This window comes from Nymphaea colorata, chromosome 4 (genome assembly GCF_008831285.2).
Source record: "Nymphaea colorata isolate Beijing-Zhang1983 chromosome 4, ASM883128v2, whole genome shotgun sequence".
Taxonomy (NCBI): Eukaryota; Viridiplantae; Streptophyta; class Magnoliopsida; order Nymphaeales; family Nymphaeaceae; genus Nymphaea; species Nymphaea colorata.
This window is the reverse complement of record NC_045141.1, coordinates 27,378,482-27,404,354: the sequence shown is the minus strand read 5'-3', so window position 1 is coordinate 27,404,354 and position 25,873 is coordinate 27,378,482. Positions and strand designations below refer to the sequence as shown.

General features: G+C 41.8%; 2 protein-coding genes across 6 annotated transcripts; both read left to right on the top strand.

The window, feature by feature from the left end:
• Positions 1–5,451: 5,451 nt before the first annotated feature.
• On the top strand, positions 5,452–18,728 carry LOC116252099 (ethylene-insensitive protein 2). Of its 5 annotated transcripts, XM_031626160.2 has the most exons (10): positions 5,678–5,880; positions 6,527–6,612; positions 6,703–7,849; positions 9,773–9,859; positions 10,036–10,152; positions 10,243–10,452; positions 12,148–12,333; positions 14,859–17,387; positions 17,926–18,319; positions 18,430–18,728. In XM_031626160.2, the coding sequence occupies exons 3-9, from the start codon at positions 7,604–7,606 to the stop codon at positions 18,313–18,315; spliced, it is 3,765 nt and encodes a 1,254-aa protein (XP_031482020.1). In that variant the 5' UTR covers positions 5,678–5,880; positions 6,527–6,612; positions 6,703–7,603; the 3' UTR covers positions 18,316–18,319; positions 18,430–18,728. The 5 variants fall into 5 exon arrangements, with proteins under 5 accessions (XP_031482022.1, XP_031482023.1, XP_031482020.1 ...); XM_031626162.2 differs by lacking the exons at positions 5,678–5,880; positions 6,527–6,612 and adding an exon at positions 5,452–5,582; XM_031626159.2 differs by lacking the exon at positions 6,527–6,612.
• Positions 18,729–22,691: 3,963 nt separating this feature from the next.
• Positions 22,692–25,306, top strand: LOC116252865 (phenylalanine ammonia-lyase-like). The gene has a single exon (XM_031627470.2). The coding sequence runs from the start codon at positions 22,886–22,888 to the stop codon at positions 25,037–25,039; it is 2,154 nt and encodes a 717-aa protein (XP_031483330.1). The 5' UTR covers positions 22,692–22,885; the 3' UTR covers positions 25,040–25,306.
• Positions 25,307–25,873: the final 567 nt, after the last annotated feature.

Here is a 25,873-nt window from a genome sequence, read left to right as displayed (position 1 = left end):
CAGCTGAGCAAATAAATAAATATACATACATGCATATATATATAGTTTAGAAGGAGGCTTTAATTTAAATATCAAAGTTTCGAGTTAAGCCTGCTCTTTCCCGTACACATAACTAAGGCTCCGTTTGGCTTTAACGACGGTTAGCTAGATTCATGGTCAAGCTAATTATGTTGAAATTCAGCTGTTTGAGAGTTTTGAAGAGAAATTTATATTGCAGAGCGAAAATCCGAAACCTCCAGCTTCCACTGATTCAATATTGCGTTCACATACTAGCTAGCAACTGCAACTTCTTACCGATGGAAAAACCCAAATCCTGGATTTGGCAGCTCCAACGTAGTTGGTGCATGTACTCTCTTCGAACCATGAATTTTACAAGAGAAGTCGATAAACTCCTGCATCAGTTCAGAAGTTTGTGCTTCACGAGTCAATTTTCACGTGGGAAAAGGGCCTACTTCCATATATATTATTGCTTTCCATTACGAAATGCAATTCATTTGGATAAGTGAATGGTTACTATCTCTTCCATCGAGTGTTCCATTTCACGCATCAAAACTGCAATGCATTGCACATGGCCAACGACTTTAGACGAGATTCTTTTCACTATATATATATATATATATATATATATATATATATAAGAGAGAGAGAGAGCTTAGTTTGAGTAGACGCATGACTGCATGAGGGAGTACAAGGAAGGGTTAAAATTTTCCCTCGGTGCACGTTTTGAAGTAGATTCGAACAAGGATTTACCCACATGGTGGTGACGGAAGCATGCGATTACGTGGGTTTTCTTGTGTCCCTAGCCGTTCATTGACATAAGCGAAACCAATCATGAGGAGATGCATATGCAAAATGTATAGCATCTCTCAGATGCGGTTAATTCATGTTATTTTAGTCCAAGAGATAGCTCTAATCTCTTCAAATTCATTGAATCTTCTTGGGAAAATAAAAAACGTACAGGAATTCAGCAGGGGTGTTCGCCCAGAACAAATCATCAGTATTATAATTAACCTTGTATATCACTAGGAACAGGACCTTATTCCAGCAGGCAGCAGCTTACCCAAGTCAATACGACGTCAACCTATACAACGGATGTGGTCTTTGAACCTTCAGATATAAGTAGCAACTCATTATTATTGGTAATTGAGTATCGGGATCTAAACGAATTTTATTGGTGTTGGTTCAAACGTGGGGGGATTAAAGCTACGTACTTTCCAACTGCATTGAACGAGTACCTCACTTACTGGGGCGGATCGAGTGCAAACTGATCAGAAATTAGTGCCAGAAGCCGACCTAGGTCACAGGTCGGGATTGAGCTATATCTACAGCTTATATGATAAAGAGTTTATGCTGCAGATGTCCACCAGCTCAGAAATGACAGAGTTTATGCTGCAGATGTCCAGCAGCTCAGAAATGACATGAAATGAAAGTATGGAATGGCTGCGTCTCTCTGAAATTTGAGACGTACAGTGGGTTCTTCAAGCAGGTCACTTCAGCTTTTTAGCTGCTCCAGATTCGATTCTTCGTGCAAATATATGTACGTCTGTTTAAGATGATTTATTCACTCATTTATGGCACAGTCTTTTGCCAAGAACAGCATGCACCTGATAATGAGGACGTGTTAACTCGACTGCCATTTCTGTTTTAATAAAGGGTAATGTCGTTCGGATTTTTACTAATAACTGAAGGCGACTCTCGACGACTGGAAAGTCCTAAATCTGATGTCCCTTAACTAGGTGGACGGAACTCCCCTTTTAGAATTTGATCTCATTCTCTCTCACGCGTTTGTGTGCGTGTGTGCATATCGAATTCCAATTAATGTACGACATTGTATATAGTTAACATCGTAACTGCTTCTTCTTTCTTTCACTTCCTTTTTCGCAACTGATTGTCCATATAGTTGTGATCAAGCTAACTCATTTGTACAGTATGAGAGCACCATTAGGTCATCTATTCACAAAAAACATATATAAGTAAATATCTGAGGAACAAGCATCCATATTTTAATTTGAAGTCGTACAAAAAGCATATTTTGCCAACAAAAAAAACAGGATCCAAGAGCCTGTTGCTGGGCCAGAAAATGACTGTTGTGCTACATACATTAGTAGAATCTGATTTGGGCAACGGGCAATAGGGATTAAGAGATAAAATAAAATGTCCAAGTGGGTCGGTAGAAGGAGCCAATTCATTCTATAAATTATGTATTATAATTGACTGCTTTTGCTATCGAAGCAGACAAAACAGGTGTCCTTTCGTTCTGCCATACTGCTGGCTTCGTGGGAACGACCCTAATAGCTATCGTCCAAACAAACAAAGGAATTGTGTAGCAAAAAAAGAAAAGAAAGGCGAAGGAAAAGGCAAGGGAGACACGCACATGCACGTGACCTTCTCGGCTTGTCATACCATTACCATCCCCCCCCCTCAGCTTGCCTTTCTCAAAAGCGCATTGTCATGTGTAAGGCGACCTTGTTGTTGTATTATATATGAGAAAATTGTGAGCGAGTTATATATGTTCAACCAGCTTGATGCCATATGCATGTTTTTCTCATCACATCACCTCCTTCGGGAGCACTTTTAACTTAAAAGTCGTGTCTATATAGCAGTCATTGTATAATATAACGATCAAGGTAATTGTCAATGGTCCCGCTAGACGACGATCATGAATACAATACATCTTCCAAAATTCAGGTCAAACGGACTGACTTAATTCAGTACACATACATATATATATATATATATCAAGCAACAACCCATTACCGTGCTTTTTAAGGCCCATCGCTCGATCATTTCATGTTGGGGAGGAAAAGAGGTGAGTATGAGATTCTTCACCAGCAGTTGTCGATGCATTGAGGGGGGGGAAGAGAGAACATATGGGTGGGTAAATAAATATTTTCATTTCTTTTGTTGCGGAATTGGCAAAATAAGACAAACATAATAAAATTAAGCTTAAGGGGTAATCAAGATTGGCCTGATTAATTTGAGGAGACAATAGCGAACGTAAACTTTAAAATGAAGTGACCCAAGAGCTTTGACTCGATCGACAGAGTTGAATGGCACTCAAAAAATAATTTTCAAAGCTTCAAAGTTGCGGAGACAGACACTTTAACCACCGGCGATCCACTTGTGGCTTGTCCCGTACGTTTCCCAGCCCCCACTTGGGGTACTGCTGTTGGCAGCGAGGCACGTGATGCCCCTTTCTCCGTGGCCCACTTCTGTCTTCACACCTCTTATCAATGCGCCAATTTGACGTTTACCTCCTGATGAGCTCTAACATAAATCTACGCCCACCAATCCATTACTGCTTCCATGCCCAAGCCGTTGACCGCTACCCACTTTCCATCTGCTTCATTTAATCTCTGCTACTTATACACTTCAATTGTAGCTCTGCTTTTTGTTGCCGGCCAGTTCGATTAAATCATGTTCCAGAAAGAAAACCGGAATATCCGTTTTGATTTGTTCTGAGAGAGAGTAAACATACAGAACAAACTCGAATGAATTAGCAGTTTGGTTACTCTTTTTTCTTTTTTAGCAGTATGTGACATCTTTTGAGGGAGCCTGGACTTTGATTATGTATAATTTGAACTTGATCAAATTGACATGAATCTCCCACTCGACAAAACTGTTACAGCGATGGTAAAACTCAAGGCACATAAGCATCACAAGAAGTAGACATGTCATCCCTTGTAAATGCAACGGATCGGACCATTGATTCACCTGAAACATCGACGGATCGGAACAGCGATCAGCCTGATTTCTACAGTCACATTGGCGTGTGGACTATTGACTTTTTGTTACTACGCACGCTGGCTAGCTGTTCTTGTAACGAACGGCCAATACCCATCTCCTGATACCTATTGATGCCCGATATGTAGAAGGCTTATGTTATGTATGAGCTCCTCCTATTAAGTCTTTGTTGGTTGGGGTCTATTAAAATTGGACCTCTCTAGAAAAAAGCCGCACCCCAGCCTTAAATGCCTAGAGATTTTGTAGCCATAAATTTATTTTAAAAAAAAGGGGGGGAGTCACAGTCAAAAGAGATTGGTTTAAGCTAAAGCCATGATCTGATCAACAAAGTCTAAAAGGGGACTAGTGGAGATGCAAACAGCCATTCATCATCATCTCCTTGTAAAATAAATATCAGGCCAAATAGCCCTATAGGATCGACAAGTTGATGGAATAATATTTTAAGGCTTTAGAAAATGTTTTGAATCATCGGTCAACTTCAATCCTAATTGTGTTCTATTTACTTGAAAAGGTTGGCGGCATGGCGCTTTTTTGTTTGTTTGTTTGGTTCAGGCTTCAACCAATTGAAGATGGATGACATATACAAAGGTTGTTGCCCATGCCCACTGGGGAACCATTGGGAAGCATCGGGAAAAGGGAAGCGTCCATCTGAAATTGGCTTTTCAAGTCCGATCAAGTTTGGGTTAAATCAAATCTCAGTATTGTCGCTCTCCTTATTATTGTTGTTGTGACGGTAGAGCAGTAGGCAGCGGCTAGCCTTGTCGTTATGTGGTTCCCGTAATTGGGTTAAAAACGTAGATGGGAAGAGCATAAATAATTAGAGTCCTAAAGTTTCATGCAAAAAAATATATGTATGTTCTAATCGACATGTTGATCAGCTGTAATTTGTGGGAGGAGGCGTGCATGAAATGTTGGACAAGTCCTTCCCAACTCTAGAGAATTTGGCCTACGACATTAGAATGAAATCTCAACTGCTCAGCGACCAGCCCTCTTGACTCCGTCCAAAGGTTTTAACTCAAGGCGATAAAAAAATTTGCACCAAGGCCAAGGAGCTCCTCGCGAAATGAAAATGTGGACAAGTTGCGCTGGGTATCCGTTGGTGCAAGGTGGACGTCGGGCTCGTTCTTTGACACCTTTTATTTATCTAGGGAAACTACGCTTGCATCATAGGGGGGGGGGGGGGACCATTTATGAAATGCGAAATACATCGTTTTCTATATTCATATCGCAAGTTCGTCCTTTCCTTGCTTAATACCTGCTGTGCATTTTGCCTTGTTAATTTCCAACTCCAAACCATCCATGGGGCTGGCTGTGTGTGTTTTTCTTTTTAACTCAACCATAGTTGCAATCAATGCGTTCACATGTTTATTTGCAACGAAAGATAAATTTGCATTGCAAGTTGGGGTTGCTGCTACGACAACAAGTTGGCCTTTGCTTTTCCCGTCCACAACTTCAAGTTGCCCTCCCCTCCTCCAGTTCCAAGACGCCACGTGGTGGTCCGACAACCATTCACCTGCTTCGTCATAGAGGGAAACTTTCAGGGGCGTCTTTGTCCCACCACATTTTGTTTTGTTCGCCCGGCGCACTGCGTCACCGCGCTCCGGGTCGTCCCGTCCGTCGTAGCCGCCAGTTTCATCAGCTACGCCCGCACCAGAATCCCCCTCTTTAGTACGGATGGGAAAAAGGGCAAAAAGGCAGAGAGAGAGAGAGATCATTTTCTTTTTTTGGGTTCGTTATTTAACCATTTATTTATTTCAGTGAAGTAAATTCTGAAAAGTTTCGTGGGGGTGGAGCCGCAAATTTTTGGTTGCCGTCCATAACTTTTGAAGCTACATGTGGTAATAATATGCCCGCGATCTTTGCTTTTGCTGCGCCTCTTATTCACTTTGCCCTTTCCTTGTCTTCATTTTTTTTTTAATTTTTTTTTTTTTTGCCTGTTCTCTTTTCTTCCCCCCCCCAACTTCAGGGCGTTTTCTTGCTGTTTTTCTTTTCTTCTTTCGGCCTTGTTCGTCTCGCTTTTTAGTTATTTTCTTTCCCTTCTTGGTGCTGCTTGTGATAGTCGACACGAGCAACTGCTTTGCTTTCCCCTCGCCTCGATTTCGGGCATCGGACGGCCCTCCACTCCCAGTCCTTCCGGTTCGCTCTTCTCTCTCCCTCTCATTTTGTTCTTTCTTCTTCTTCTTCTTCGTTGTAACGATATCTGATGATGACGACGACGACGGCGGTTGTTGTTCTGCTTTTAGATGATAACTAGGTCCCGTCTCTTCTTTTTCTTTTCAATTTTTGGCATTTGATCTGTTTTTCTTGTTACCGTTTTTTGTTCCGTTTTTAGGGTTTAGGGGTAACGGTGCTATTTTCCATGTTTATCTGATTATGGTGTTCGCGTATTTTGGTGGCGGATTACTACTACGGACTGGCGTTTTTTATTTTCATGACCGAAAAATTGCTCGAAAAAGTGGTTGACATCTTGTTCTATTGCGCACTTGTTATGCAAGAGACGCGACTACTTGGTGTTGGATCTAGACAGTCCGTGTTTTCTATTTACATGGGATTCTATTTCGTGTTTTAGTGTATGTTGGTGCGCAAGGTCGATGTTTCGAGTTTGCTTTCCTCTCGATATCGTGAATTGATTAACTCGTGCCTGCTCCTTTTTTTCACATCGATCTTTTGAGGAATTTTCACTGCACTTTCGGACGTGAGACCTACCTGTTGGACAGCTGTAGAAACAGCCGTTAGATTTTGTTTGAAATACATTTTTTAGTGGTTGCTTCTTCTTCTTCAGGTAGCTAGGCTGTACTTTTCTTTATTGGAAGGTAAACGGAGGAAGCGGATAGTGGTCCTCCTGGGTGTTTGCGTCTTTATTATGCTGTATGTAGTTTTACCTTTCGTTTCTGGTCGATTCCTTGACCTCCAACTTTCCTTCAACTGTTTATTGAGATACGTCGGTCGTTTTTGCAGGAATCAACGCGCTACTATTGTTTTTTGATAAGAGAGGAGGTGGTTAGGGCCTAATCGTGACTATGCAACCTGTATTATAGTCTTCCGCACTATGTTCCTTTTCGCTGCAGGCCCACATTTCTTGGGTGCATGGTCTCAAGTTCATCTGCAGTATTCTGGAAGTGAGAATGGCTTTATGTGGGAACTGAAAATAAAGAAGTGCACCTTTGATTAATACAAAAGAAAAAATGCTCCACAAGCTTGTTGGACTTTATACAGCTGATCAAGGAGAAAATCTGATGCTTGGATAGGGCATTGTTTTGAACATTTCTTCATTTCATGCTGTAATCCTGGCTTTCTTCTAGAAAGAACAAGCATCTGGACGTGAGGCTTCTGATCTCCATCTGGAAGGACATGAGGTTGGCAAGAATGCTACCATTCAACTGGGTCTATTTCCATGGCAAGTTATGCGGGTGCATTATTCTTCAGTTGAATGTCTCTGGTACCTGTAATGCAGACTTCAAAAGTCGCTTATGGATTGCTTGAGTGCATGTATTGCTTCTGCATCATACATTTCAGGAGCAAAAGAAGTTCTCTTTTGGCCTTATTGCTTTATGGTGACGACATTTTGCTAAATGGCTGTGTGGTCATTTTAATTCTGGCGAAGCAATTATTCTAGCTGCGAGAGCTGCTGGTTGCTGATAGATATTGAAGGAATTTGGGGAAGCTATCCTTTTGTAATTATTTCCCAGCTTCCGTTCAGTTTATATCAATATCTGAGCGACCATCTAAATTTGGACAGTGCCTTTTTTTTTTTTTGGTTATATAGTTTTCATTCAGACCTGCTGCAGAGGGCAAAATTTGGGTTGGATGTCCTTGTGAGTCCAGAGCGGATAGTATTTTGCTCAGATCCTGACAGAAAATGGAGTCAGAAGCATCTGATTCATCTGTACCTGGTGTATTCTCACGGTTGCTTCCAATTGTTGGACCTTTGGTTCTGATTTCCGTTGGATATATAGACCCTGGAAAGTGGGCTACATTGATTGAAGCTGGTTCTCGTTTTGGGTTTGATTTCGTGTTACTTGTGCTGATCTTCAATTGTGCCGCAATTCTCTGTCAATCCCTTGCAGCTCGCATTGGAGTTGTCACGGGGAAGAATCTTGCACAGGTATATCTCTCTTTGTCTTTCTTCTATCTACTGTCATCTCCTATGTTACTGTTCTATGTCCTGTCTGTAAACTGTAAAGCACTTATGAGCATCCTACATATGATGCTAGAAAGATAAGGTTGTGTGTGTGTATGTTGGGCAGGAGGGCCGGTGTGGTGGGGAAGGGGTCCCTACTTTCCTGCTTCCTTCTGTTCCAGTGTAGAAATCTGGCAATGAGAGCTAGGCTGTGAATGGAGTCATGACAACGGTATAAAGTGCATAGAGCCATAATACAACCTTTAGGAATAATGAGGATGATTTTACTTTGTCAAACCTGTGCAAGGCTAGTATTGTTTCCATTTGATCTACGACCCTCATCCTAGGTGTTTTCTATATGGCAATTGTTTTGTTCCTCACTGACCTAGGTTTGGGCGCATATTTAGGGTTGAGAACTCCTTCGCAAGTAGATTCACAAGGTTTAGAATATCATAAGGACCCACAAATTAATGATAAGTAGAACATTTGGCAGTTTTGAGGCTCATGATATAAGTAAAAGATCTAGATGGGTATGTAGATGGATCTTTACCATGCACGCTGGCTGCTGTGTGCATGTATAACAAACTTGTAACAGATTTGGCTAATTTTGTTATCGAATAAGTGAATAAACTAATGAGGGTTCTAAGCCCTTTGATGAGAAGGCCAATTTAGGTTCTACTTGTACTTTCCTAGCACAGCAATTTGTCACGATATTTACCTAAACTGTACCTCATTTGTTAGACCATGAAACAAGATGTGAATCTAAATGCATCCCACAGTGTATCATGGACCATAGACATCAATATCCCTGAAATTTGAATTATCCAGATATTCTCAGCATTTTAGAGCCAGCCAAATAGTATCCAGTGTGTGTGTGTGTGTATACATATATAGTACTTCTTCAATTTTGATGTGCAAGGATATGCCTGGCAGGCTATTGTAGCTTATTGCACTGCATAATGAGCTGGAGCCTCAGCCATTCAGCAATTTGTTCAGAGTCATTTTGACATTTTTCTCTTAAAAGATTCTTAAAATGTCTAAAATTGAAATTGAAAAGAATGAGAAAAGACAACAAAATAGTAACTTCTAGTGTCTTTCATTCAATAATACAAGGAAGCAACTGTAAAAACTTTTACAAATATAATTGCTGTGAGCCGATTCACAATAGATATTGCTGTGATGGAGGTGCTTACAATATCATAAGTGTTGCGGCTCTTTATGCTATCATTCTCCGTTACACTGTTAAGTGTTTGGTGTGTTGATCTGCATGGTTTTCAGTGCAAATTACATGTCAGTTTCCTATCGAAACCAGCAAAATTATCTCAAAACAAGGTTAGTGTGAAGACAGTCACCAACTTTTCATTCTCCCTATCAATTTTCAGGATTTCTTGCAGTGTGACCTAAGAGAATTTCCTCCTCCACCGCCCCCCCCCCCCAACCCAACCCACCCCCTAAAAAAAAAAACTGCAAGAAGCGGTTGTTAGCATTGTTAATGTTCTCTTCATTTTTTCCATAGTTAGAACTCAGAACCAAAACTCAAAGGTGCTCATAAGTCCCTCTTCATGGCCTTGTCCCTTTCCCTTTCTTAAAAGAGAGATATTTGTGGTCATTCTCCTTGTCCTGATGAAATTTACAAAAAATATCTTTGGAAAAAGCTAAGAGCCAATTATGGTTGCCTTGATAACTCTTGTATCTCTTAAGCCTTATAGACTAGAATATCATTTAGGACTTAGGAGCATTTAATCTGAAGCTAGTAAGTGATCACCTCTTCATAGTGTGACCAGGTTCTTTTCAATAATAAATTTGTGGGATACTGCTGACTATTGGATATAAGTCAATCTATATTTGAATTTTGAACATACTATGATTGTAATTTTTTGTGTTATATTGTTGAATTTGTTGGAATAGATCTGTGGTGAAGAGTATGCTCCAACAATATGCACACTGCTGGGCATTCAGATAGAGTTATCGGCAATCATATCAGATCTGACCATGGTACCCCTTTTTTCTGTCTCTCTTGCTTGTGTTACCATTTCTGTAGTCTCAACTCTCAACTTCTAATATTTATCCTATTGTCCCTCACATTTATAATGAGTTGAATTTATATCATTTAATTTATTTTCACTGCAGTTAGCATATTTTTAACTTTTTTTTTTTGGTACTGCTTTCAGATTTTAGGCATTGCTCATGGACTCAATCTTCTACTCGGGTTGGACCTCGTAATTTGTGTTTCTTTGACGGTGATTGATGGTGCACTAATTCTACTTATTCTTGGTTCTCAATCTTCGGTACAGTTTTGTGGACTTGTTCATATTCCTTCCAAATGTTGCTTTTCATATTATTTCCGGTGCAGTAAAAATCTGTGTTCGTTCATATAGGATATACGGAAGTTCGAGGCAATGTCTGTACTTGCTGCAGGGTTCGTTCTGCTGTATTATGTGCTCCTGTTTCTTGTTAATCAACCAGAGGTTTCATTTGTTATGAATGTTCTGCCAAGAGTGAGAGGTGAAAGTTTATACACAGTCCTGGCTCTTCTTGGTGCCAGTATCTTGCCTCATAATTTCTACATTCATTCATCTATCATCCAGGTATACTCAAAGATGACTTTGTAGCTACACCACGATTATATTTGTTTTTTTTTTTTTTTTTCCTTTTTTTTTACTTTGAGATTAATTCTAGCAACTGTCCTAGCTGCAAGTTGGAACTTCATATTCTAAAGGTTCTCATAAAAAAACCAAAGGTTGTGATTTTCATGCTTTATGTTTGTTTTTGGGGCATCCTTGTTGGACAAAATCCCTGGATGTCCAACATTCTTTCCCCTTCAATCTGTTTTGTGCTTTTTATCCTGAAAAAGCAATTAGTGTCTTATGTACTTGATATCTGAGAAAATTTGCAAAGTTTTTCTGTGTGTGTCGTTGTGTAGGCTGTTAAGTTATTGGACCGAATGTTGGATAAGGATTATTTTTGCCAACAACAAAGTATTTTTGTTTTTGAATGTTTCCTGTTCATGGTGATAGCCACTTGCTGTTCCATTCCACCACGACAATCCTGTAAGGGTAACTTTTTAAGGCAGTGCCTGTACAGGTAGCTTTTGTGTTTTAAGGTGCGGGAATCTCTGTCACACGGAGTACCCGCCGGTATGGGTACGACACAGGTACGGGTACGGCAGGGTATTGCGTTGACCGTACCGGGTGCGGTCAACGCACCCAAGGTCATTTTTGACCTTTTTCAGACTCGGTCAAAGTTGACTGAGTCCAAATTTGTCCGATTGTAATGTTAACGATTTTTACATTTTAACTTTTTAAACCATTTTAACGTTAAAATTTTCGAAACCCTCATTTTAATGTCCCACTTCCCTCTTTTTTCATCATTATGGCTTCGTAGTGTTGGGATTCGTTTTTTGCTTCGCCAGCTCCTTTACCTTGTTATGTAAAAGCTTATGTTGTTCTTTTGTTTGTGCTTATGCTTCTGTACACGCGTGATTTCTTCGGCCTCAGTTGAGCAGTAAATTTGCGACTGAGCAGAATGAGAATAAAAAATGATAAATTTTGGATTATGATTTATGAATATGTTATTTTGTTTGTACTTTTTTGATATATATATGTGCAAATATGTTATTCTGTTTGAATTTTTTTGACATATATATGTATGTGCATGTGTGTGTACGGCCGTACTCCCGCACCCAAGTTTTTTAAAAATGGTCCGTACCCGTACCTATACCCTCACCTGCACCCATACCCGTACCTATGTGACATAGGCGGGAATGATGGCATATGTAGAGAATGGCATAGCTTCTTTATTTTAAGATACAAATATTCAAAGTCTGTCATGGTTGCTGATGTAGTATAAGATAGCATAGTGTATTCCTTTGGTACAATAGGTTGCTCCAATGATGGGCAAAATATTTTTGAGAAATGGACCTTGAGGCTTGTTAAATAATGCAATGTAAGTTTCCGAATTTCAGAGAACTATTATGTCACTGTGACTGCAGGAAGTATGATAATGGTTGTTTATGTGCTGCTTTCAGCTAAGTTACATGGACAAGCTAATTGTCATGGTTGGTGCATCTTAAGTTTGCAGGCCTTTTGGGACCGAATAGTTCTCCCAAAATGCAATGTTCACCCCACTACCCACTCTGTTTAAGCTTACTGCATACCTATTCATGTCTTTCTTGTCCTTCTCAGTTATCTGGGTGTAGGATTGTAGTGCCTTGATGGGTTTGCTTTTTTTTAAAAAAATTTTTTTGCTGTTTCCTCATTCCACTGAACTTGTGTTTCATGCAGAAGCAACAGAGGAAATTGAATGTCTCTACTGGAACAGTATGCCATGACCATTTTTTTGCCACCACACTCATTTTCAGTGCCATCTTTCTGGTAAATTATATGATTATGAGCTTAGCAGTGTCCACCTTCCACAGTGCAGGACTTGCAGTACTCACATTTCAAGATGCACTTCTTCTACTAGATCAGGTTCTTATTGTGGTTTATTGGACTGATTAATTTTTCTTGTCTCTGCATCATCATGAATGCTTTATGTTATCTTTCTATATGTGAATTATAACTCCTCCATTCTTTATTTGATAAACTGTCATTCCTAGGCTTTGCAGCTTGTCCTAGACTCAGTGGCTATATGCCATGGTTTTGCATTCCTGGATCTGGAAATGCAGTCCTTATTTTCTTAAGTGGATACGGAGACCTTCATCGATATGGTTACTCCCAGTGCTGCCATAGGCATAGGTTATTTGCCTTTCATTGACAGGCAATGTTGCTCACTTCTTGGACATCAGCTTCCTGTTAAGTATAAAAAATCTTGACCAACCTTTCTTATTTTTCTTAAGTGGAAAAATGGAAATGGAGGCGTTCATCTTTATGGTTCCTCCCAGTACTGCCATAGGTTCTTAACCTTTCATTGACAGGCTGTGTTGCTAACTTCTTGGATATGAGTTTCCTGTTAAGTATCAGTTTGATGCTACACACCATATCTTCCTCTTGCATTAGAAGTCAGGCACAAATTTGGTTCACAGGTTTCTTTCTCGGGGTTTGTTCTCTGCCTTTTTGGCAAAGTTATTTTTCTTGAAAATCTTGAAATTTAAAGGTATATAAAGGATAATTACAAAATTAAGATATTGATAAAGATTTAAAATTGATTTTAAAAATTTGAAAATGAACAAAAAATGGAATCATACACTGACTAAACATACATTCAAAAGTTTTTGCAGTAAAATATCCTGATTATGGCAAGAAATACTTTTTGTAATGTATTGAAATTATTGTGAGAATTTTCCTTTAAAAATAGCTTATGCTCTTTTGGCAATAAAAGCACAATGTTCTCAAAATATTGCTGATCTATGTCACATAGGGTATGGTTACGGGGAAGCGGGTACGGGTACGGCGATTTAAAAAAGTCTTGGTACGGCAGTACGGCAAAATTTATGAATTCCAAAAAAAAATCATACATATAATCTCATAAAAAACATAAATTGACTTTAAGTTGAAGACATAAATAGATTTTAAGTTAAAGAACATAAATACTATAACAAAGTTAATTAAATAAACAAGCAGCATAATTATAATAGAAAGACATATTTATGTTGCATAATAGACAGAACTATGAGGGCATAACGATTAACACTTAACAGCATAACAAGATTAAGCAGCAACCATAACCAACAGGGCTAATCAGCAGGTTTTGAAGCATAACCAAGGCAAGAGGTCAAACAAACATAACTTTAACGATATTTACTGTTTTACACAAGCATAACCTAAAAAACAATGCAAATCGACAGGTTTTGAAGCATGGCAGATGACTATGCAAAACGGCAGCAGCGGCAGATGATTATGTAGTGGTAGATGATTATCCAAAACGGCTGCAGTAGATCTTGAAGAACCGGTGGGGGAAGATTTTGAAAAACGACACTAAGCCAGCAACCCTTAAAAAATCGTCAAATGAAAAAATAGAAAAAAAATAACTTATGCCGCCTATGAAGACTGCTGCAATCCATCGCCGGTCGCCGCCGCCGGCTGGCAAATCTCCAACTGCTGCCGACCATGACCCTCTGCTGTTGAGCTGTCGTATGGTGAAGATGAAGAACAAGTCGGAAGAGGAAGAGGTGTCAAAAGAGGAAGAGGCATCAGGCAATTTGAAGATTAAAAAAAATGGCTTGGATCGGAACTGATCCAGACGTACCTTACCATACCTGCGTACCCGTTTTCCCATACTGATATGGGTACACGACCCTCCCAGGCGTACCACTGTGACATAGTTTCTGATATTGTATTAGTAGTAGAACCAACAAAAAGATTACTATCTGGATTAAGCAAAATGGTTGCTTCTGCCTCACTGAATGAACTGCTGGAAATTTCTCTCATTCTTTGATGTAAGCAGTTCGTCTTAACCCATTGAATTGGAATGGTCCTGTTCTTCAGATAGGAAAAAAATAAAGTTTCCCTGTATCTGTTGCCTAATGGTGGATGAGAATATTAGTTCCAGGGAGATTTATAAGAAAAAAGGAACATAACTAAATTGCTTGTGTTTTATTTATCTTCTACATATAAAAAACACATTTTTCTATATTTATGTAAACTTAACACTTGAAGAAAACAGGAATGGGCAGTTGATGGGCAAGGATGAAGAAAAGTTGGGTATGACAAAGAGGAAACTGTGGATAATGAACATGATGTTTTCTGCCAACGAGAACTTTTGGGTTCTTTCTCATTCCTCAATAAAAAGTGAAATTCAATTATCAAATTTGAATGCAGGTTGTTTGAGAAGGGTCATCCCAACATTCAAGTGGTAGTACAAATATGTGGAAACCCTAATTAGCATTGGTGTTGGTGGTTACTCTTCTGACTGACATTTCTGTCTCAAATTTCTGTTGCGTCACTTTATCTTTTTGCAGTTGGTTGTGTTTGTGCTTATCCTTCAGTAATATGACATGATTATGATTGTGCTTTGCACTTGTTAAAGGTTTCTTACTTTGCTATGTTCTCTGAAGGTGCTGAAGAGTTCGATTGCATCCTTCATGCTTTTTGTGGCTCTGCTAATTGCAAGTTTGGTTACATCTTTGACATGTACGGTTGGTTTGCATGCATCTTTGCATGGTTTCCTTGGAGCTGAAATGCCGTTATGGTTGCATCGTTTGATGACCAAGATGGTTGCTTTGGTCCCTGCTATTTATTGTGTTTATAAATATGGGGCTGAGGGAATTTATCAATTGCTTGTTCTTTCTCAAGTTGTGCTAGCTATGCAACTTCCTTCTTCTGTGATTCCTCTTTTTCGGATAGCTTCGTCAAGCTCAATAATGGGTTCATCAAAGATCCCAGCATCTGTGGAGATCTTGTCTCAGGCTGCTTTTTTTGGGATGCTGGCTGTAAACATTCTCTTTGTTACAGAAATGCTATTTGGTGATAGCGAATGGGTTGGTACACTTAGTGTTGGTGGCAGTGTCATGCTGCCTTTCGTTTTTGTACTTGTGACTGCTTGTGCATCACTTTTGTTTATGCTTTGGTTGGCTGTCACTCCTCTAAAATCTGCTAGTGAAAAGCCAGACAGTCAAGCGTTGGACTGGGAGACCCAGAGCTCCCTGTTGGGGTTATCTATGGACAAGGAGGATATTAGCTTGGACAGAGACGTGGAACCTAGATCAGACCATCAAGCTGCTCAAATTGTCCCGGATGATTCTGCTCCAGAACATGAGTCTTTCACCGAGGATATTTATGACTCAAATGAGTATCATCCATTTGAAATTGAGAAGGATCAGCTTTCCTCATTAGGTGATTCAGAATCAGCATCTGTGTCTGGGCTGTCTCCTGTAATGGCTGTGGATATGGTTCCTCGGGGCGGTTCACCTGATGCAGCTTCCATCCTTGAAACCAGCTTAGATGCACCACCTGCAAAGATGAAGGTAGAGGTAGGTATTGAGACAAGGAAGGATGAAGATGAGGGAGGTGCTTGGTTACCTGAAAATTTACCTGCTGAGGCTCTTGAAAGTTCATCACTGGTAGCAAACGAGGGGCCAGGATCTTTTAGGAGTGTGACAGGGAAAATTGATGACACGGGCAGCGGAAATGCGAGTCTTACTCGTTTATCTGGATTGGGTAGGGCTGCTAGAAAGCAGTTGGCATCAGTTCTTGATGAGTTCTGGGGACAACTGTATGATTTTCATGGGCAAATTACTACAGATGCGAAGTCGAAAAGGATAGATGTCATTTTAGGTCTAAAGCCACCTTCAGCAAACCTGGAATCTCCTGGATTGGAGGAGAGAAGTTTGTTATCCAGCTCTATTGATTATGAATCTTTCCTGCAACAAAGGAAGGTTGGTTCTGTGGAATCATCATATGGCATGCAAGGATCACCATCTTTGCCCTCTTCTTTGCAGTCACTGGATGCATATATGCATGGTCCAAACAGGAGCTCAGCCGAGATAAGTGAACGGCGCTATTCTAGTTTGCAGTTGCCATCTTATTCTGACAGTCGGCATTACCAGCCGGCAACTATACATGGTTATCAGTTATCTTCCTACCTTAGTAGGATGGGAACAAACCCAATGGAATCACCAGGGTTGGGGCCCAGTTCTTTTACCTCAAATTACATTGATGCCTATGGATATGGTTCTGCAAGGAATAGTTTTGGTTCTGTACATGCTTTAAACTTGCCAAGTCAGACATTCTCAAACACATTGCCAACAGACGCAAGATACACCGAGTCTACAGTGACCAGCACTCAGGAAACCATGCCTTCAGCTTATTCCAAGAAATACCATAGCTTACCCGATATTTCTGTGCTTGGCGTCCCTCGTAGGGGTCCATCATCGATGGAAAAAAGTTCTCAAAGGATGGGCACTATTGGTCCTGGGCAGTCTATCATCTCTCAGGACAGATTGAGGACTGAGAGTGTTCCACTGGCCTTTGATGAGTTATCTCCTTCTAAGCTTCACAAGGATGCTTTTTCTCTTCAAACAAAGTCTTACATGGAAACCAACTCTCTCTGGTCTAGACAGCCTTTTGAACAGCTATTTGGCGCACCACAAGGTAATATTGGGTCGTCCAATGGTATGGAAAGCTGGATAAGGCCGAGCTCCCAAAAAGTCTCTCATGCTGAAGCTGAGGCTGAGTTGCTTAAAGCATTCAGGTTCTGCATTATGAAGCTCTTGAAGTTGGAAGGTTCAGAATGGCTCTTCCAGCAAAGTGGTGGTTCTGATGAGGAGCTGATTGATCTAGTGGCAGCAAGAGAAAGGTTTCTTCAAGATGTCAAATCTAAAACATCGAGTTACAGTACCCATGCTGGAGAATCACTGTATTTTGCAGCTGACCGGAAGTTTGCTTCTGGGCCAAGGGATGATGATGGTCGGCTTTCCAAAATGTTGGTACCAACCGTTCCTCATTGTGGGGATGGATGCATATGGAGGGTGTCTCTCATTGTCAGCTTCGGAGTGTGGTGCATCCACCGAATACTAGATCTAGCCTTAGTGGAGAGCCGGCCAGAGCTGTGGGGGAAGTACACATATGTTCTTAACCGTCTTCAGGTATGTACTTCACTTTCAGCCTTTTATGGATACCTGTTTAACAGGTTTTTATTATTTATTTGAATAGTTATTGAGTTGGACGTCTTTTGGCAGCTGCATAATGTGATGAAGATGTTGCCTAAGTCCTAACATAAGTACGTGGTGCTAATGCTTGAGCTACCATATAGAATTGCAGTGCCATGTCAGGCCTGATTGCTCTTGGATATGCACCAAAAATAGGCACTTTCTATGAGCTTGCTGCAATATGAATTACAATGATGCACCTAAATAGCTGTTGCTTTGCATGTAATGTAATAGTCCAGTCCTCTTAAGGCACATATACTTCATACCCTTAAAATGTCGCTAAAACCCTAGTAATATTTATATTATTATCTGCTCTAGGAGGGTAGTTAAGTCATAACCTTACTTGAACAAGAGGATAGTTATATTGGCTGTACACGTTTTGGTACCTTCATGCCCAGTTTGGTATGGTCAACATGCTTACTTTCAAAAATGGCAACTGAATATGTTTTCATTTTTCTTCTCTCCTTTAAAACAGGGAGTTCTTGATCCTGCATTTTCTCAACCCCGAGCAACACGCTCCCCATGCTTCTGCCTTCAAACACCTGCATCATTTAGATGGCCTGGATCTATTGTCTCAAATGGGCTACCGTCCGTTTCAGGCAGGGGTATGCTGGGAAGATGTACCACTGCAAGTACACTCCTAGAAATAATCAAGGATGTGGAAACAGCTGTTGCTTCAAGAAAGGGCAGGACGGGAACAGCTGCTGGTGATGTTGCCTTTCCCAAAGGCAAGGAGAACCTTGCCTCTGTATTGAAACGGTACAAACGTCGTCTCTCAAACAAGTCAATTGGTGTGAATACTGGTGGCAGCGGACCTGGCAAGGCATCTTTGCCGTCACCTGGACCTTCCTTGTTCGTTTCATAAACTGGTATGTCATGTCTTAATGCCGTTCATCCACTTTGATTTACTGGGATTGCTTCTGTTGATCTTGCCATTGTGGAAGGCTGTTAATTTACTCTTATGTGGTATAAAATACAGGGTGTTTCACTGGAATACAAGTTAGTGGCTTCGGCAAGTTTCTTCATGGTTAGCATTACTTGTTTGTTTCATAGATTGTAATATAGCCCGTCTCTCTCATCCTTTTTTGGGGTTTTCCGGCGACCATCCAACAAAGCATGGGGTCTTGGACGTTTAAGCTGTTGATCCCAATCCTTGTAAGGGTTTTTTTTTCAGGCTTAGTCCATGACTAATTTTGTCGCCTTGGTTTGCGTTTTCTCCATTGTTTATATGTGTTGTCATCACGATTATAAAAAAATATGTAACTTACCTGTTTGTAATTTTATTATTGTAACGATTACTGCACGTAAGAACATAAAACTTGCTCATGCCGCATTAGGTTCTTGGGTATTTGTCGTAAAAAGCTGATAACCCCGTTAGGTTTGAAATACTCTTAAGGGGGTTGTGAATCTTGTGATTCCTCCCCGTGATGCCATGGACATTGTAGCAATGCCAGTTGTAAAGGCACTAGTTCTAGTGGAAACGGTTTCTTTTATTGGCGTTTTTGCAAATTAGGTTTGTATGTTTCTTAATTTCAACAGGTTTTCCTATTGGTCATAGATCACTAAATTCTTTTTTTTTTTCGAAAATTTCGAGTGTGGATTTGATAGCCCAATGTTTGTTGCCACTGGTGAACTCTTGGGAGGTAGGCTCCCCACCTTTGTTCTTGAGAAGTGTATTTATTAAAGGAAAAGGATTTAAAGATGCTAAGCAGGCAAAGCAAGGCCTAGCCGCTAAAAAAAACACGAAAAACAAAGGTCAGGTTTACCACGTTTGGTGGCAGTCTTCCCTTCCGCATCCTCCACCACATTTTCAGAGCTCTGCTGCATCAACAGATAACAGGTAGCTCAGCTTCCTGAAGGGCTTTCCTTTGATCAGGGTAGGTGTTCGCCGTCCGGTTCCATCTCTTGTTGTTACAACAGAGATGATATAAGAGGACATGAAAGGAAAGAAAAAGAAAGGGATGTTCACTAAATGAAAAGGAAAAAAAAGAGGTGATTATAAAACTTTTTTGAATAGAAAGAAAGAAATTGCTAAAATTATGTTTGTTTGGACTACATAAAGGAAAAGATTACAATAATATCTTTAATATTAAAAAAAATTATCATTCAAACAAAAATATTTTTAATTTGATTTCTTGATTCAATAAAAAAGGAACCACACTTATACTCGATATTTCATTTTATAGTATGATAAAAAATTATATCAATCAAACAAAACACCATTTTCAGGTACACTAATTGGATGACATAAAAATGACAAAAACTTGATTTTGGTAAAGAGATGATAATGGCGGGAAGGGAGAGAAATGCACACCAGGCACCCATAGGAGTCTTGAATAGCGGAGAGAAAGAGTCACGCAAGGTCGGCTATGGGCTGGTGGAAATGGTATATACAGTAAAAAAGGGTTAGATATTTCATTTGCTTCCCATTTTAGAGGGATTGAATTTACATTAAAGTTTTCTTTTCTTTCACTCTCTTTACAACCAAACAAGCTTATTGCTTTCCTTTTTTTTTTTTTTCATTTTTAGGATTGATTGATCTTTCCTCACTTTCTCTTAAGGGTGGCCATTGTGCCATGTACCCGACTGCTGTCATCGGGCTGAGTACCTGGACTGCGCTCCATTTTTTGGCTTGTGAAGCCGATGAGGTTGATAAGCTCCTTTTTTTTTTTGTTTTTTTTTGCCTTAGCTTGGTCACTTGACCTTGGCACGAGTGTTTAACTAACTGACTCCGGCCTGACATTGTAAAACATATTTAAAAAATTATCGGGTGGGGTCAAGTATGAGGCAGAGGGTTTGAGTTGGTACCTCTGACTTGCTACCTGACAGACCCTGGTCTCGGCCTAGACCAATTATTAACAGGCCAAACAATAGGACCGGCAATTACCTCATTTGGCTGGTCGCCCCCGCTGGCTCAGCCTCAGCAGGCCTTGGTTTACTTTGGAACTCAGTTTTTATGCATTTTTTTTTTATTTTGTTATTCCTCTCTTTCACACATCCTCCTGGATGAGGTGCAGATGGTCAGTTCCTTTCTCAGGTGTCATGAAATTAATGGTTGGGCCTAAGCTGATAACCAAGTGGGCTGCTACTATGGACTTCAAAATTGCCTTGTCGAACCCTGTGCCCAGCCCTACTCCTGACTTGTTTTCAGTTTTCCTGATTTGGTTTCAGCCAATCAGCAAGTAAAAACATCCCAGCTTCATCCCCTAATAATCAGTATACCCAATCCTGCTAGATGGTTACTGCAGCTCTTTCTCCCATCTTAGAGACAACTTAAAACGTCACGGTGTTCGTTCCCTGTGTTAGTTGGATGTGGTTTTGTCATGGTTATCCAAGGGCATGTTGTCCTTAATGGAGGAAAGAAGAAGTGGTTTCGTGTGGAAATGAGAAAGCCAAAGAAAGCGTGTAATCTGCGGGTGTTCATTTCCTCCATCACATGAAAATAACAGACATAATTCACAGTTGGCTGTCCTTGATTTTGGGAGACTTACAATAAAAAAAACTTACTTGCCCTGTTAATTGCCCAAACGACTGAGGAGCTCTCGATCTGTTTTCTATGGGAAGAAGGAGAGGGCCTCTTTATCCTGCAGCACCCTTTCTTTTTGTAAATTTTAGTTTCATTTTTTAATTTATTTGATTCCACGGAGGCTAGGAATTTTTTATTTTTTATTTTCATTTCATTTTTAATTTTATTTGTCTCCGTGGAGGCCAGGAATTAATGAGGTGAAAACTGTATGAGAGTGACCTTCCGACAAGAGGAGCAGTTAAGCGTAACACTGCTCCTATTAAAATACGTAAATACTTTGTTAATAATTGGCACTGTGGAAGTGGAACCCACCAAAATCCTGTATTTTATTTTTGGCAGGGGACCTTGCGGCTCATGATGGCTTGGCTGTCTCTTCCCTCACTTTTCATCAATTAGCGGCCTACCAAAGGGCAGGAAGAAGGAAGCAGGCTGATTGGGTGGGTTGGTGAAACCATGTAAATCATCACCAAACTCCGCATGAAGCTGTTTGGTTGAGATGCGTGCATACATAATGCTGCTGTCGATACCCGTCCACCCATGTTTTTCTCCAAAAAAACAAAAAGATCGCCATTGCTGGGCAGCTCGGAATTGGCCATGCCCTCACCAACCACCACTTCAGAGGTTGGTGGTGACGACGACCCCTGTGGCTGTTAAGTCAATACCATGCACCTTTCTTCTCCCTCTCTGTTTTTCTCTCTTTTCACTATAATAGGTTAGATTGTTTCATAAGGGTTTCTTTTTTTTTTTTTATTTAACAACATGTCGTCTCTTTGAGAACGAGTTGAATGATCTTTTTTTCATTAAACGCTCAAGATTAATGGACATTCGTTAGAAAATGCATAAAAAAGAAAGTCATGTTCATAAGATTAATAAAAATTATAATTTGTTATTCATACACACACAAACGTACATGAGGTTTGACGAGTTGCCAAAAACCATTATTTGGAGTCCTTATCACACCGTTCGACCGACTCAGACAGATTCCAGTCGATTTTTCCGTTTTTACTTCACCAATGGCTTCAGACAATCCGACGCGACCACCATTAGGATAAAATTTTCCATTAGTAAACATGTTTAGCTGAGCGTGTAATTTTTTTTTTTTTTTTTCCCTTTCAGAATCTAAACAACCGCAATCTGGAACAGGATTTCAAGTATTGCTGGGATTCAAACTTAATTTTCCGCAAGCGGGAGAAATGGGTCGGAAGATTATTTAAAAAGAAGCGAGTTTTTGAACGGGCAAATAGAATTGACGTCATCCTGATGGATGCATTGCAGGGTTGAATTCTTGGCTGCCCCCAGCTTCCCCGTGCTTTCCCCCTTCCCCTTCCCCTTCTGGCTGGCGGTCAAATTTAATAGTTCAACCATTCTTTAAATTCAATTATTCCTTTTCAGTACTTGAACTTGAACTTGAACTTGAACTTGAACTATCAAGGAAGGAAGGAAGCCTTAAAGATTTAGAAAGAGAAGCGGCATCGTCTTGAAAAATGATAACGATTGGTGCAGTGCGGTGTAATTTGAAATACTTTATTGATTTACTACATCCATCCACCAACCCCCTCGCCCTTTCAAACTCTCTCATCTTTTCTTTGCCATTGACCCGTCGTTTAGTATACGTGTCGGATTCTGAGTGGAGAAACGACCTCCCTTTCTGACTGCTGAGATTTCCACCAACTCCCACGTGGCTGCCCATCACTTGCCTATTTAAGCCCACGGGCGATGGCCGCCGAAACCAGGAAATCCAGACGCACACAATCGATTTCCTCATTGCCCGCCCCTCTCCGATCCCTTCCTCTGCAACAACTCCAATTTCTTCTTCTCCACTCTCACTCCCCCCTCCCCAACACTCTGTCTTTGTGCGTTTCCCTCAAGTGTCTCTAGCTAGCTCTCTACCCACTTTCTTAATTCAGGAATGGAGTTTGCAGGGAAGACGATCTGTGAGAACGGCAATGGGTTGTTCCACCATAACGATGCCAAGTGTGCGAAGGACCCCTTGAACTGGGGTGCTGCTGCCGAGTCCCTCAAGGGCAGCCACCTCGACCAGGTGAAGAAGATGGTGGAGGAGTTCAGGAACCCCACAGTGAGGCTCCAAGGGGAGACGCTCACCATCGCCCAGGTGACGAGCGTCGCCCGGAAGGAGCTCGACGTGAAGGTTGAGCTATCCGAGTCGGCTCGGGCGCGCGTCAACTCGAGCTGCGAGTGGATTGTCGAGAGCATGAACAAGGGGACGGACAGTTACGGCGTCACCACCGGGTTTGGGGCGACGTCCCACCGGCGCACCAAGCAAGGAGGGGCCCTGCAGAGGGAGCTGATCAGGTTCCTCAACGCGGGCATCTTCGGCTGTGGCCCCGAAGACGGCTGCACCCTCCCCCGCTCAACGTCCCGTGCTGCCATGCTCGTCCGGGCCAACACTCTTCTCCAGGGATACTCCGGCATCCGCTTTGAAATCCTTGAAGCCATCGCTCGGCTACTGAACCACGGTGTGACCCCATGCCTTCCGCTCCGGGGAACCATCACCGCCTCCGGGGACCTCGTGCCCTTGTCCTACATCGCTGGGCTGCTCACAGGACGACCGAACTCTAAGGCGGTCGGACCAAAGGGCGAGGTTCTGGACGCGGCCGAGGCGTTCAAGCTCGCCCACATCCCCAGCGGCTTCTTCGAGCTGGGGCCCAAGGAGGGGCTGGCGCTTGTGAACGGCACGGCAGTGGGCTCGGCCTTGGCTTCAACCGTTCTCTTTGACGCCAACATACTGGCGCTCCTCTCCGAGGTTCTCTCTGCAGTGTTTTGCGAGGTGATGAACGGCAAGCCCGAGTTCACGGACCACCTGACCCACAAGTTGAAGCACCACCCGGGGCAGATCGAGGCTGCAGCCATCATGGAACACGTGCTTGAGGGCAGTTCTTACATGAAGGAGGCAGCCAGGCTGCACGAGATGGACCCTCTGCAGAAGCCGAAGCAGGACAGGTACGCACTCAGGACGTCCCCGCAGTGGCTGGGCCCTCAAATTGAGGTCATCAGAGCTGCAACCCAGTCCATCCAGAGGGAGATCAACTCCGTCAATGACAACCCATTGATCGACGTCTCGAGGAACAAGTGCCTCCATGGCGGCAACTTCCAGGGCACCCCAATCGGCGTGTCCATGGACAACGCGAGGCTGGCCCTGGCAGCCATCGGCAAGCTCCTGTTCGCGCAATTCTCCGAGCTCGTCAACGACTTCTACAACAACGGCCTGCCCTCGAACCTTAGCGGCGGCTCCAACCCCAGCCTGGACTACGGGTTCAAGGGTGCAGAGATAGCCATGGCCTCATACTGCTCCGAGCTCCAATTCCTCGCCAACCCCGTTACCAACCACGTCCAAAGCGCAGAACAACACAACCAGGACGTGAACTCTCTAGGCCTTATATCTTCAAGGAAGACGGCAGAAGCAGTAGAGATACTGAAGCTCATGTCTTCCACCTACATCGTCGCGCTCTGCCAAGCGATCGATCTGAGACACGCAGAGGAGAACTTGAGGCATGTGGTGAAGACGGTCGTCAGCCAATCGGCCAAACGCACTCTCACCATCGGCGTCAACGGGGAGCTCCTTCCCTCTAGGTTCTGCGAGAAGGATTTGCTGAAGGTGGTGGAGAGGGAGTACGTCTTCGCATACATAGATGACCCATGCAGTGCGACCTACCCTCTCATGCAGAAGCTCAGGCAGGTGATCGTCGAGCACGCTCTGAACAATGGAGAGAAGGAGAAGGACGCCTGCACCTCCATCTTCCAGAGGATTGCCGAGTTTGAGGAGGAGCTCAAGGCCCACCTGCCTAAAGAGGTGGAGAACGTCAGAAGATCGCTGGAAAGCGGGAGCGCAGGAATCCCAAACAGGATTAAGGACTGCAGGTCGTATCCTTTGTACAAGTTCGTGAGGGAGGAGCTTAGCACCGGAATCCTCACCGGAGAGAAAGCCCGGTCTCCAGGCGAGGACTTTGATAAGGTCTTCAGGGCCATGGGCGAGTGGAAAATTGTGGATCCCTTGTTGGAGTGCTTAAAGGGTTGGAACGGCTGCCCACTGCCAATCTGCTAAAGGGAATTTCCATGACTCATTACTCGATTCTTCTTCCTTAATTATTGCTGGAGTTCGTCTCTTTGTTCTTTGTCAATCAGAAACCTGTTTTTTCCACTTTGGTAGAGGACGTAAATTAAGCTGGTATTGTCCTTTGAAAGTTTACATATGAAAAATGTGTAAATTTGTTTTCTGCAGTAAGGTACTAAGGTTGATATATTGTAATCACTGCAAAAGTGGAAGTTTTTCTATACACATATATATTCAATAAACGGAAGATTTGATACATATGTAGAACGAATGCTCTATCTCTGTGTGTGTGTGTGTGTGTGAGTGATTCCCAGTAGATCCATCCTCTCAGACAATCAGAGCTGCTGGTGCTTGTAGAATTTTTGTTTGCTCAATCACTAGCTGCTGGTGTCTTTTATCTTGTCTAATATTGGAAATTAGGTATACATATGTTGACCATAGGCTAAAAGGCAAAAACAGATTCGGTAATTATTTGTTATTTTCATGCTGTTTAAGCTAGAGAAGCAAAAACAATGGGGCACATCTCTCCGACTTCTTTCGGTTAAATAGACTCGTGTCCATGAGCCTTTTGGCAGTGCATAAAGCATTAATGGACATCCAGATGTGAGAGAGGGTGGGAGAAAGAGATGGTTGCACACAGTACTGTCAAAAGATATGCAGAATTATAAGCTAGGCTTCCAGAATTCATATTCTTTCATCGAAACCACTGCTGCACATTTTCCACTTTAATTTAGTAGTGCTTTGTGACTTTCCTTCAACATGAAATTGAAAAGAGGAGAGTGACAGAGAGAGGAAAACAACTTTCTTTCCCATATGCCTTAAAAC